The sequence below is a fragment of the Coregonus lavaretus genome (genome assembly GCF_964263955.1).
Source record: "Coregonus lavaretus genome assembly, chromosome: 22".
Taxonomy (NCBI): Eukaryota; Metazoa; Chordata; class Actinopteri; order Salmoniformes; family Salmonidae; genus Coregonus; species Coregonus lavaretus.
The window spans coordinates 13,146,672-13,161,066 of NC_140009.1; the positions used below are offsets into that span (position 1 = coordinate 13,146,672).

At 41.8% G+C, this 14,395-nt stretch overlaps 2 protein-coding genes across 3 annotated transcripts in view; both read left to right on the plus strand.

The window, feature by feature from the left end:
• The first annotated feature begins 322 nt into the window (after positions 1-322).
• Positions 323-2,847, plus strand: kctd6b (potassium channel tetramerization domain containing 6b). Of its 2 annotated transcripts, XM_084187268.1 has the most exons (3): positions 323-467; positions 1,378-1,485; positions 1,753-2,847. In XM_084187268.1, the coding sequence occupies exon 3, from the start codon at positions 1,753-1,755 to the stop codon at positions 2,437-2,439; it is 687 nt and encodes a 228-aa protein (XP_084043394.1). In that variant the 5' UTR covers positions 323-467; positions 1,378-1,485; the 3' UTR covers positions 2,440-2,847. The 2 variants fall into 2 exon arrangements, with proteins under 2 accessions (XP_084043394.1, XP_084043395.1); XM_084187269.1 differs by lacking the exon at positions 1,378-1,485 and having other exon boundaries at positions 331-467; positions 1,753-2,583.
• Positions 2,848-10,731: 7,884 nt separating this feature from the next.
• The window catches only part of LOC311149723 (coiled-coil domain-containing protein 71-like), a 41,566-nt gene continuing 37,902 nt past the window's right edge, over positions 10,732-14,395 (plus strand). The window contains exon 1 of the mRNA XM_084186932.1: positions 10,732-10,819. The gene's annotated coding sequence lies outside the window, so the exon portion shown is untranslated. The remainder of the gene's footprint in view (positions 10,820-14,395) is intronic.

Below are 14,395 nucleotides of genomic sequence, written 5' to 3' on the forward strand. Positions count from 1 at the left end.
AAAAGTGAGAGCTCTGTAATTTTCGTGAATTAGCGTAAACCCTGCAGAAGAATTTGGTTGTCCATTTGTTTAGCTGGCTAGTTTTCTGCAGCCTGGTTTTCACTAGTTACCACAGCCACAAAGTGGCTATATCGAAGAAATCATGAAACCAAACATGTGCTTTTTGGTGTTCATTTAAGGTGAGGGTTAGGAATAAGGTTAGTATTGTGGTTAAGATTAGGGTTACGGTTAGGTTTAGATTTTAAATCAGATTTTAAGAAAATAAATTGTAGAAATGGGCGGGGTTTATGAGTTTGTGGCTGTGGTAACTAATGACGACCCTGCAGCCTGGGGCATCCGGACACCATTCATCACCTTGCAGCCAGCTGCCAACATTGATTCGAGCAAAATATCAGTTTAGCTAGCTGTACTCATTTAAACGAACAGGGAGAATCGATGAAATAATAAGGGTAACCTTTTACATACAGGTAATGTTTTTTTGTGCTATCGACAACTTTAGATAGCTAAATACAACAGCTGTAATTTGTGCTAACTAGCTAATGGCAAGTTGGTTGTCTAACCCAAAAATACAATAGACGAGCATATCAAAATAAGCCTTTGCAATGCATGTTAGTCCTTTCAAATGTTTAACAAGTGTTTAATACAATGCCATAGATCGTTAGCTAGCTAGCTAACTCTACAAATCGTTGCACTTGATGTCAACGCTGCCAATATAGCTAACTAGCAGCTAGCAATTTGATGATGATGGTGTGGGGATGCGCTTCCAAGCTCGCGCTGGACGTTTTTTTTTCGCTGCATCGATGGCGTTACGTTCGTTAATAGTGCAATGTATTTTACTATTAATATGGAACACATTAATGAGATTATTTTAACAGTGTTCCCATTTCTCTCTGTACTAACAGGTCACATCAACAGTACTGTAGCTAGTTATTTAGCTTTGCAAAACATATTTTAGTTTTTCATGCTCAATGTCGGTCAGTCTTCGCTTCATTTTGGGAAATCACTAAATTGACCTCAGTCTGTCCACACCTTGATCTGCCTGAAAATTACAACGTTGTAAATTCCCTGCTAATTTGAAGTTTGTGTTTAGGTTCAAAAGCATCTGTGATGGGTATCTAACAATAACTCTGCTCAGGCTTTGTCCCACCTCAAGCTGATCAATATGTAGGCCGATTCTCTTGTTGAGTGAAGCATGATCTTTGATTCTATGAATAAACTCGTCACAGACTGTTTGGTCTTCAGCAAATCGTGAGTTGGCAGGTGCAGTTTGGAGCTTGTTTTGCAGTCTTTGACCAAGCCAACTCACCTGACTTTGCTGAACACACACCAGTGTCAATATGATGACATTTCATCTTGCTTTGTGACTTGTTTTCCCAGGTGATATTGAAGACAAGACATACTGCACTAAGTTTCTGCTCATATCAGCAGCTTTTCTGGGTCTTGAAGTGGGCTATTCTGTTTACAAATGGAGACTGGGGCCATAGGGTATGTAACACAGGACAACCTAAAGTCAAGGCTACCTTAAAATTCAGTGCAGATTAAGAGTAATGTTGATGGCTGCTGAGATGAGTATGTTGACCAGTATCACAGTGGATCGAATTAAATATGTTTTATGCATTGCCAGATGTTTTTTGTTCAACATATATATTGCTGTTGATGCTATTCTTTCTGGATGTATTCATATAGCTATATTCATGTCCTTGTCTTCTACCACAATGCTAATGTATTATTTGTCAATTTCTCACTCTGTAGATGACTGACCCAGTCACCTTGAATGTGGGGGGCCACCTGTACACCACCTCCCTATCAACCCTGCAGCGCTACCCAGACTCCATGCTGGGCGCCATGTTCCGCGGGGATTTTCCCACAACACGGGACGCCCAGGGAAACTACTTCATCGACCGCGACGGGACGCTCTTCCGGTACGTGCTGAACTTCCTGCGTACGTCCGAGCTCACGCTCCCTGTGGACTTCACTGAGACTGACCTCCTGAGGAAGGAGGCGGATTTCTACTTGATCGAACCATTGATCCATTGCCTCAACGAACCCAAGCCACTCTACCCTCTGGACATCTTTGAGCAGGTGGTGGAGCTGTCTAGCACACGGAAACTATCCAAGTATTCAAACCCAGTGGCTGTCATTATCACGCAGCTCACCATAACAACCAAGGTGCAAGCCCTGCTGGAGGGCATCTGCAAAAATTTCACCAAGTGGAACAAACACATGATGGACACCAGAGACTTCCAGGTGTCCTTTACTTTTGGACCGTGTGACTACCACCAGGAAGTGACCCTCAGGGTTCACCTAATGGACTACATCATGAAGCAAGGCTTCACCATCCGGAACACTCGAGTGCATCACATGAGCGAGCGAGCCAATGAGAATACAGTGGAGCACCACTGGACATTCTGCAGACCGGCTCGCAAAGTAGAAGACTGATGACTGTGCCACAGCTGTAGTCTATGGAGTTATAGGTTCAGCTTTCTCAATGGAAGAGAGAAGGTACAAATAACAAGTGGTAAATTCATGCCCTAATACTATAAACACTTTTTGATTGTGAAAATAAAAGAATGCATAATAATCAAGTTCTTCTGTAAATACCTGTCTTATCTGAATGTTAACAATGTTGTCTGTTTAGGCATAAATGGCATATGGTTACGATATCTGAATTGTGCAATTGAGAATCCAGGCATTATTGCATGTTCAAAATTAAGTGTTATGTCAACATTCTAGAGCTCATGTCATCAGTGATGTAGTTGGTCTTAGAGCTGGGGGATATGGACAGAACCATATCGCGATCAATTGCCTGAATTGATGTGATAATGATAAATAGAACGATATGTTTATAACAATGTGCACCACCGTTTTTTAAAATTACTACTACTACTAGTTTAATGGTTGTAGCCATCAATTGTGCCATTAACAATCACCCATATTAGCAAACTTATTTAATTTCAATCTTCACATTTCTCTAGTATAGGTTACTTATTGTAATGAACGATATCAGCAAAATGCTTGCGATAAGTGATCGGTACGGTCGGTGTCGATCATTTTCGGTTTATCGACCCAGCTCTAGTTGGTCTGTCCGGTCAAATAAATCCATGTCATAATCTGTTTCATAGATAGGAATATTCTTGGTTTAGCCTACCTTCATTAGTACCCAGGGTAAGCAATTTTTTGGGATCTAGTCAGAAACACCTGACTCAATTAATCAATGGCTTGGTGATTCGTTAGTGAGTTGAATCAGGTAGGTAACGCTGCGTTCAAAACAAAAAAAAAAAAAACTACCTGTAAAATGTGCGCTCGCATCAAATCAAATTTTATTGGTCACATACACATATTTAGCAGATGTTATTATGGGTGTAGTGAAATGCTTGTGGTCCTAGCTCCAACAGTGCAGGAGTATAACAATTCACAACAATACACAAATCTAAAAGTAAAATAATGGAATTAAGAAATGTATAAATATTAGGACAAGCAATGTCGGAGTGGCATTGACTAAAAAACTGTAGAATAGAATACAGTATATACATATGAGATGAGTAAAGCAGTATGTAAACATTATTAAAGTGACTAGTGTTCCATTATTACAGTGGCCAGTGATTCCATGTCTCTGTATATAGGGCAGCAGCCTCTAAGGTGCAGGGTTGAGTAACCGGGTGATAGTCTGCTAGTGATGGCTATTTAATGGCCTGATGGCCTTGAGATAGAAGCTGTTTTTCAGTCTCTCTGTCCCAGCTTTGATGCACCTGTACTGACCTCGCATACTGGATGATAGCGAGGTGAACAGGCCGTGGCTCGGGTGGTTGATGTCCTTGATTATCTTTTTGGCCTTCCTGTGACATTGGGTGCTGTAGGTGTCCTGGAGGGCAGGCAGTGTGCCCCCGGTGATGCGTTGGACAGACCGCACCACCCTCTGGAGAGCCCTGCGGTTGCGGGCGGTGCAGTTGCCGTACCAGGCGGTGATACAGCCCGACAGGATGCTCTCAATTGTGCATCTGTAAAAGTTTGTGAGGCTCTTACGGGTCAAGCCGAATTTCTTCAGCCTCCTGAGGTTGAAGAGGCGCTGTTGCGCCGCCTTCACCACACTGTGTGTGGGTGGACCATTTCAGATTGTCAGTGATGTGTACGCCAAGGAACTTGGAAGCTTTCCACCTTCTCCACTGCGGTCCCGTCGATGTGGATAGGGGCGTGCTCCCTCTGCTGTTTCCTGAAGTCCATGATCAGCTCCTTCGTTTTGTTGACGTTGTGGGAGAGGTTATTTTCCTGGCAACACTCCACCAGGGCCCTCACCACCTCCTTGTATGCTCTCGTCGTTGTTGGTAATCAGGCCTACTACTGCTGTGTCGTCTGCAAACTTGATGATTGAGTTGGAGGCATGCCTGGCCACGCAGTCATGGGTGAACATGGAGTACCAGAGGGGGCTGAGCACGCACCCTTGTGGGGCCCCTGTGTTGAGGATCAGAGTAGTGGAGGTGTTGTTTCCTACCTTCACCACTTAGGAGCGGCCCGTCAGGAAGTCCAGGACCCAGTTGCACAGGGTGGGGTTCAGACCCAGGGCCCCGAGCTTAATGATGAGCTTGGAGGGTACTATGGTGTTGAAGGCTGAGCTATAGTCAATGAACAGCATTCTTACGTAGGTATTCCTCTTGTCCAGATGGGATAGGGCAGTGCGATGGCGATTGCATCGTCTGTGGATCTATTAGGGTGGTAAGCAAATTGAAGTGGGTCTAGGGTGTCAGGTAAGGTAGAGGTGATATGATCCTTAACTAGCCTCTCAAAGCACATCATGATGACAGAAGTCATTTAGTTCAGTTACCTTTGCTTTCTTGGGTACAGGAACAATGTTGGACATCTTGAAGCAAGTGGGGACAGCAGACTGGGATAGGGAGAGATTGAATATGTCTGTAAACACTTCAGCCAGCTGGTCTGCGCATGCTCTGCTGACGTGGCTAGGGATGCCGTCTGGGCCGGCAGCCTTGCGAGGGTTAACACGCTTAAATGTCTTACGTCGGCCACGGAGAACGAGAGCCCACAGTCCTTGGGAGCGGGCCGCGTTGGTGGCACTGTGTTATCCTCAAAGCGGGCGAAGAAGGTGTTTAGCTTGTCCGGGAGCAAGACGTCGGTGTCCGCGACGTGGCTGGTTTTCCCTTTGTAATCTGTGATTGTCTGTAGACCCTGCCACATACGTATCATGTCTGAGCCGTTGAATTGCGACTCCACTTGTACCACTTGTCTCTGTACTGACGTTTTGCCTGTTTGATTGCCTTACGGAGGGAATAACTACACTGTTTGTATTCAACCATATTCCCAATCACCTTGCAATGGTTAAATGCGGTGGTTCGCGCTTTCAGTTTTGCGCAAATGCTGCCATCTATCTACGGTTTCTGGTTTTGGGTAGGTTTTAATAGTCACCGTGGGAACAACATCGCCTATACACTTCCTGATGAACTCAGTTACCGTGTCCGTGTATACGTCAATGTTATTCTCAGAGGCTAGCCGGAACATATTCCAGTCCGCGTTATCAAAACAATCTTGATGCATTGATTCCGATTGGTCAGACCAGCGTTGAATAGTCCTTAGCAAGGGTACTTCCTGTTTGAGTTTCTGCCTATAGGAAGGGAGGAGCAAAATGGAGTCATGATCTGATTTGCTGAAGGGAGGGTGGGGGAGGGCCTTGTAGGCAACCCAAAAGGGGGAGTAGCAGTGGTCTAGTGTTTTTCCAGAGCGACCACTACAGTCAATGACTTGATAGATTTTCGGTAGCGTTTTCCTCAGATTTGCTTTGTTAAAATCCCCAGCTACAATAAATGCGGCCTTAGGATATGTGGTTTCCAGTTTGCATAAAATCCAGTGTAGTTCCTTGAGGGCCGTCATGGTATCGGCTTGAGGGCAAATATACACGGCAGTGACTATAACCGATGAGAATTCTCTTGGTAGGTAATACAGTCTGCATTTGATTGTGAGGTATTCTAGGTCGGGTGAACAAAAGGACTTGAGTTTCTGTATGTTATCACAATCACACCATGAGTAGTTAATCATGAAACATACACCACGCCTTTCTTCTTCCTGGATAGTTATTTATTCCTGTCTGCGCGATGTACTGAGAACCCAGCTGGCTGTATGGACTGGGACAGTATATCCCGAGAGCCATGATTCCGTGAAACAGAGTATGTTACAGTCTCTGATGTCTCTCTGGAAGGTGAGATGCTTTGAACTTGTTTTGAACTCGTTGAGAATGCCAATTGGCTAATGGCAAACAAGCTGCGTCAACCATAACCTAAAAGTACAACTATCATGCTCGCAAACAGTGGTGTAGTAGAGGGTAAATGCAAGTAAACACTGTTACCTCTCTTTTTATTTTGCACGAGGGTTTACCCACCTTTTGCGGGAAAATGCATTGAAAGTATTAGGTAGTGCTACTTTATTCACCATGAATGGCGATCAGAGTTTACCACATCACTGTTCAATGTAACAGTACTGCTTCCATCCCTCTTCTTTCCCCAACCTGGGTTCAAACCAGGGACCCTCTGAACACATCAACAACTGCCTTCCACGAAGCATCGTTACCTATCGCTCCACAAAAGCCACAGCCCTCGCTGAGCAAGAGAAACTACTATTTCAAGGTCTCACAGCAAGTGACGTTACCGATTGAAACGCTACTAGCGCGCACCGCTAACTAGCTAGCCATTTCCCACTTGTTACATTCACCCCCCTTTGACCTTCTCTGCAGCAACCACAGCAGCTGGGCAGATCCCAACTGAGTGATCTGGGTCAACAGCATCAATGTAACAGTATTGCTTCCGTCTCTCTCCTTGCCGCAACCTGGGCTCGAAACAGGGACCCACTGAACACATCAACAACTGAGTTCCACAAAGCATCTACATACTGTATTGCTTATTATTATTACAAAAGCTGCCCGATTTAAACAATATTAGCGCACACCGCTAACTAGCTAGTCACTTCACACCGGTTACACTTGCAAACAAATTATAGTGTTAAAAAAAACATTACTAGATTGTTTTTCATAAATAATGTTTTGTTGTTGCATTTAACTGCCGAAAATGCTGTTATCAAGGTAATTTCCTTAGTATGACCTCAGAGTTCAGCACGTGGGAGAATTCAGAGCTCAGAGATGATAGACAAGTTTCCCACTAGTAATTACCAGTTGGAGGGGTGTTCAAGTGGATGTTTCCCAGTCATATGCTGGTATTTACGAGATTTTATCAATGCAGCATTAATGCTGGGCAACAGGGCAATAACAACAGGGAACACTGGAATCTTGTCAGCTCCATATACTGTATCTGGAACACTGATTACACTCAAAGGTTTATGCCTTGTTTAAAGCCTGGGGTTCAATTAGTATTTTATGCAAATAGTGGAACTGCCTACAGCTGACTACAAAGGTTGACTGGGGGAATAAATAAACTAAACTTCCAAAAGCAATCGTTATATGGAAAATTAGTGAATAGGATTCTGCATTTAGGGTGCAGGGTCAAGCTGACCTCTTGAACAACAAGGAGTATGTCTCCAAATTGGGTTAATTTTCAATTTCCACTTGTAACAGAAATGTTCTCCATTCACATTCTAATCTTTCTTTTTATGATGTCAGTCTATTCCATCCCCATATTAACACCTGTCTATAGCCCCTCCCACTGCAGTGTTCGGTCTTCAACATTTCACACTTCTCTACACACAAATGTTTTTTACAAGACCCTTTTACACATTCTTCATCTATTTATTAGTCTATTAAAACCGACCCTCGGCATTAACCACGTTTCCAGCCACAGTTTTTATGCGAGTAAAGTCATACGATATATATATTTTAATCATGACAGCTGTGATGGAAAAAGGAAGTTTGATACAATTATAAATGCTGACAGATAATTTGTTCGTTCTACGTGGTGGGATTTTTCTGTCAGTAAAATGTATTATGCGAGCAATGGCGGTGGAAACGCCTTTATGCGCGAATATTGATATAATAACCACCATATAGAAGTAAACTTGGAGTCAGGCGATGATATGGTGTGTGGTCCTCCCACTACGACTCGGGAAAGCATGCAGTTTATTAGGCTATAGATTAAATAAATTACGAAATTCACAGGGTGGTGAAAGAGCACGGTGATAAGCTTTGCTCCTTTCCAATAAATAAAAAACCAAGCTTTCCATGGAATTGGCGACACATTTTCATGGGGATATTCTAAAATCCACATAAAAACAATATGCCCACCAGAGATGTCTCCTTCAAATTGACTTGTTGCGGGCTGTGCGTGATGACGTAGTGCACATAAAAAATACCATTTGCAGTTTAACTCCCATGTACCTAATACAAAATACTAGTTAAATGGGTTTCCATCGCATTTTCAACTCTACCGATGGTTTCTCAGGAAAGAAATGCGTTATATAGCCAGTGTACCCACTCTGGTATTGGTACTTCTATCTTCGCGCTGTTGTCTAGAGTGCATGTAAAGCCTACATGATGAGATTTTTATTTATTTGTCAAAGGAAAGCATGGATGATCATGTCACTAGAATAAGACCCTCGATATGTATTGGAAAGGAGCATCAAGCTCATCACCTTGAATTTTCACCACCCTGTGAAGTTCATAATTTATTTCATCTGTAGCCTAATAAACTGCATGCTTTCCCGAGTTGTAGTGAGAGAACCACACATGTCATTGCGTGACTCCCAAGTTTACTTCAATATGATGGTTATTAGGCCATCAATGTTGCCACCGACATTTCTTGAATAATTAATTTTACCGACACAAAAAGATCCCACCTTGTCTAGTGTAATTTGTTTTGTCGACATTTGGAAAGTCAACCGAAACATTTTCTGTTTCCATCTGGCCTGTCATTACATTTTTTTTTATCCGACATCTACTTTAATCGTATAAAAAGTTTGGATGGAACTCTCCCAACAAATCACGAGGCAGACATGCGAGAACGTTGCGATTCGAAACCAAAGTTTGCAGGCAAAACCTTAAGTGGTTTTGGTGTGGTAGTTGACTCAAACTAGCCACTTGTGAAATACACTCATTAAAAATATTATCCGTGATCTCCATCTTACTAGCTACTATTTTGTATTTTATTCAAGCGGATAAGGTAGTTCCTACGCCAAACTGATGTTCTATTACATACAGACGGTGCCGCTTTCAAGACAACTAGGAACTCTGAAACTCTGAAATGTCCGATTTGGAAACTCGTAGACAAATGAGTTCCGAGTTTTCCGATTTTCCGAGTTGTCTTGAAAGTAACATTAAGCCAATTGAAAATTGTGGGAGCAACCCGGATGTCTAGAGAGACAATTTTTTTATTGGGGGACATCAACATTACATTTCAGAAACCTTCATTTTGTATCAATTTCTTACAACCTCCCAGGCAGCAAGCGCTTGGTTGCCTGTGTTAACTAGGATCAAGGTTCTCCTCATTTCTTGGTTTCATTTAAGAGATTATTTTCCAGGGAAGCATATGTAGACATTTAAGTAAATACATACAATTATTTCAGCACTATTTAAGGACTATGCAGTAATTACACCTCATATTCACAGTCTATAGCAGCCATTTTGATTATTCTTGGCAGCCATTTTGTGCCATACTGCTCACATCTGTCATCATAGTGGAGACGAGAAATGGGGGAGGGGAGGTTAAAAAAAGCCTGGCTTCACAATAACTCTAAACTTTTCAGTGCAGTAACAGTCATTCCTATAACCTTTAGACACATGATAAGGTGATAACATGGACTACATTAAACCAGCATTTCTTAATCCAAGGCCTCTTGTCATTTATTTATTTTTTACACTGAATGATTGCATTATAAAATCAAATAGTCAAGGTGGGAAATTGATCTGCTTATTAATGCAGAGGTCCTCTTTCTATTGCTATCACCAAGCTTAATTTTTCTGTAAATGGACGACAAAATAATACAATGCTTTATTATTGCCCCTTCGAATACTGCATCCTTTAATGCCGCGTTCAGGTGCTCGTCGGACCTACGACTTAGTTTCATGCCACGTTCACGTGCTAGTCGGAACGTTCCGACTTGCTAACTGGTTGTAATTATACACGTGTCGCGTTCAACCAGTTAGCATGTTGGAAATGTCAGTTTCCTAGTTCTGACTAGCATGTGAACGCGGCATCATTCATGTGCTTTTTGGTGGGAACAATTCTTCAACCATTAAGATTTTAGCTAGCTTGATAAGCTAGCTAACGATTCATTTTGATGTATGTTAAAATTAACACACATCAAAATGATTTTTTCAAAATCGTTATCCCATTTATGAATTTAGAAACATAAATACATATTAATCTTCTGGCTAAATTAACATTTAAAATGCAGTAAAATAAAATAATTTAAATTGTCCTTTCAACCCCTCCATTCTCTCACAAAGATTGCTAGCTAGCTCACTGCTTACCTTTTTTCCACAAAAGGCATGGAAGTCCGCCTCCCTCAAATTTGCCCAACCTCTTTCCTGTTCCTGACCACGCCTAAATCACGCCTTCTTTCCCTTTTATGGACACGGATCGGACACTGATAAGGTCTAATGGGCGTGCTTAGCTTGAAGGGCCGTCCCTATTGTATTCTAAACTCCGCCCCTCTTCTCTTTCAGGTCTTCAAAACGGAAACACCCCCAACGGTTGCCATTTTACTTTGGCCAAGACTTGACTGGAATTGTAGCTGTCAAAGCGATATTCCAAAGAGGCACGAGTGCACTTCCCGTTAATTGCTGTATGAAGAAAGTGTGGCTCTGCTCTCATTTGATTTAAGTTATCGGCGCTGCTGAGTGGTGCAAGGGAGCAGCGGTTCGCACAACAAAAAGGTAGCTACACACCAACAGTACATATGATGTGAGGGGAAACGATAGCAAGCCATGGTGGCATGGTGTTTAAATGGCTGGCTTTACAACTAGGCAACGTTAGTTACTCGCCGGTTTGTCAGTACTGTATTGCGTTATCTCCTATTCCTCGAGTCAGGAATTTGTGTCTGGCCTCAAAAAACGTAGCCAGCAAGCTAACGTTACATAGGCTCTTGTTTCGAATGTTCTGGCCAGCTGAACAATGCTGCTAGCCGGCTAACGTTATCTACTTGGCTTATTTGTATGTTGATTACTTTTCTCACTTTTAGAGTGCCTACAAGCTACTCAAATAATCGAACGAGGGAAGGGACGTATACTTAGCTAAGTCGCTATCTGACTGAATTCAAGTCGTGTTTATTCTCTTCATCACAATAATGTTTTTACACTGTTCGATTTTTCTTCTGTCTGATCTTTTTCGATTATTCGGAATGACATCAAAGACGCCATGCCCATAGAGGAAAAGGCAAAGAGGTGATTTAAAAACGGCTCAGTGAGATCAACCAACACTACTTTTATATTGAGTGACATAGTGCCTTATATTATAAACAGTCATAATGGTAAAGTTGAATTATAATCAGTGGAGGCTCCTCAGAGGAGGAAGGGGAGGACCTTCTGCTTCAGTGAATTTCAAAAAAATAGTGAAACAATATAGTGATCCTTTAAGATAAAACGGTACAAAATATATTAACTTCACCAAATAATTGATTAAAACACAATGTTTTGCAATGAAGGTCAGTAGCCATAACAGCACTCTGTAGGGTAGCACCATGGTGTAGCTGGAGGACAGCTAGCTTTTGTCTTCTTCTGGGTACATTGACTTCAATATGAAACCTAGGAGGCTCATGGTTTTCACCCCCTTCCATAGACTTGCACAGTAATTATGACAACTTCTGGAGGACGTCCTCCAACCCATCAGAGCTTTTCCAGCACGAACTGACATGTTGCCCACTCAAAGGATCAGAGAATGATTCTAGTACTGAAAGCATAAGTTACAGCTAGCTAGCACTGCAGTGCATAAAATGGGGTGTGTATTTGGCTCAAAGAGAGAAAGACAATAGTTGAACAGTTTTGAACAAGTTAATTTCTTCAAAAATGATGAAGCAAGAGAGAGCTAGTTATATTTCGTTGTATTGTTTTCTCTTACTTACCTAGCTAGCGAATGCAGCTAGCTAGTTTAGCCTACTCAAACTCCTGGCTCAAACAGAGGGGGATGTTAGCTAGCTGGCTATTGCTATCCAACACTGGAACTCTTCCAAGTCAAGATAAGCTTTTTGTTTTATTAATTTATTGCCACCGGGGCCTGCAGGTGTAACTGCTAAACTGCTTGCTGTACACTGTACTGCATGATTGTTGCTGGGTTATTAACACATTAGTTCTAGAAGATAGCTATGTTGACTAGGACGTTAGCTAATATGGTGTCAACGATGTAGGATGTGTGTAGCGGTCATGGTATGAAGGTTTGGCTTGGAAAGGTTTTTTGCCTGGTCAAAGACAGCTGTTGTATTGTGCACTGAAGTCCACAAGCGAAGGGAAAAGGTGAGAGGAGGAGAGCGCGTAGATGCGAAAAGAAATTATACAACATGCAAATGATCATGCTGTTCGTATGTGGCTGCTATGAAAGTGAACTGTTTGCAGAGATTGGGTGTATTCGTTCCGGCGATTCTGTTGAAAAACGTTTCTTAAACAGAAGCAAACTGATCAAAACGGGGATAAACATAAACTATTGTTTGCAACTGTTGGACTAATGATTAAACACTAGATAAGCTAGATGCAGGCAAGAGTGTGCAAGGCGGTATTCTTTTTTTTTTCTTTATTATTATTTTAAGGGGGTAGATCAGCTTAATATTACAGATAGATTGTAACTTTCATCAATGTAATTGTCTGCATCACTTCCAATCCCCCATGTTTTATATAAACATACATACATACATATCCTTTAAAAAATATATATTCAAAACTTTTGACCACGACTATATATATATATATATATATATATATATATATATATATATATATATATATATATATATATATATATATATATATATATATATATATATATATACACACACACGTACATACAGTGGGGGAAAAAAGTATTTAGTCAGCCACCAATTGTGCAAGTTCTCCCACTTAAAAAGATGAGAGGCCTGTAATTTTCATCATAGGTACACGTCAACTATGACAGACAAATTGAGGAAAAAAAATCAAGAAAATCACAATGTAGGATTTTTTATGAATTTATTTGCACATTATGGTGGAAAATAAGTATTTGGTCACCTACAAACAAGCAAGATTTCTGGCTCTCACAGACCTGTAACTTCTTCTTTAAGAGGCTCCTCTGTCCTCCACTCGTTACCTGTATTAATGGCACCTGTTTGAACTTGTTATCAGTATAAAAGACACCTGTCCACAACCTCAAACAGTCACACTCCAAACTCCACTATGGCCAAGACCAAAGAGCTGTCAAAGGACACCATAAACAAAATTGTAGACCTGCACCAGGCTGGGAAGACTGAATCTGCAATATGTAAGCAGCTTGGTTTGAAGAAATCAACTGTGGGAGCAATTATTAGGAAATGGAAGACATACAAGACCACTGATAATCTCCCTCGATCTGGGGCTCCACGCAAGATCTCACCCCGTGGGGTCAAAATGATCACAAGAACGGTGAGCAAAAATCCCAGAACCACACGGGGGGACCTAGAGAATGACCTGCAGAGAGCTGGGACCAAAGTAACAAAGCCTACCATCAGTAACACACTACGCCGCCAGGGACTCAAATCCTGCAGTGCCAGACGTGTCCCCCTGCTTAAGCCAGTACATGTCCAGGCCCGTCTGAAGTTTGCTAGAATTTGGATGATCCAGAAGAGGATTGGGAGAATGTCATATGGTCAGATGAAACCAAACTAGAACTTTTTGGTAAAAACTCAACTCGTCGTGTTTGGAGGACAAAGAATGCTGAGTTGCATCCAAAGAACACCATACCTACTGTGAAGCATGGGGGTGGAAACATCATGATTTGGGGCTGTTTTTCTGCAAAGGGACCAGGACGACTGATCCGTGTAAAGGAAAGAATGAATGGGGCCATGTATCGTGAGATTTTGAGTGAAAACCTCCTTCCATCAGCAAGGGCATTGAAGATGAAACGTGGCTGGGTCTTTCAGCATGACAATGATCCCAAACACACCGCCCGGGCAACGAAGGAGTGGCTTCGTAAAAAGCATTTCATGGTCCTGGAGTGGCCTAGCCAGTCTCCAGATCTCAACCCCATAGAAAATCTTTGGAGGGAGTTGAATGCTAATAAAATATATTTATCTTTATTACTTTCCAACCCCACCACCCTTTCCCTACTTGGAGTAAACTAGTGAACAACAATGCTTAGGCCTCTACTTCCAGCTTATACTTATTATCTACATTTTATGGACACAGTCAATTTTACAATAATTATATATATATATATATATTTTTTTTTTCTCCTGACTTCTTCTACTGTCAACCTCTCTGATCATTTTCATGATGTCCATCCGGTTTGCTTCT

What these genes read in the sequence shown, in the direction of transcription:
- kctd6b (XM_084187268.1), top strand. Translation starts at nt 1,753, where the DNA reads ATGACTGACCCAGTCACCTTGAATGTGGGGGGCCACCTGTACACCACC.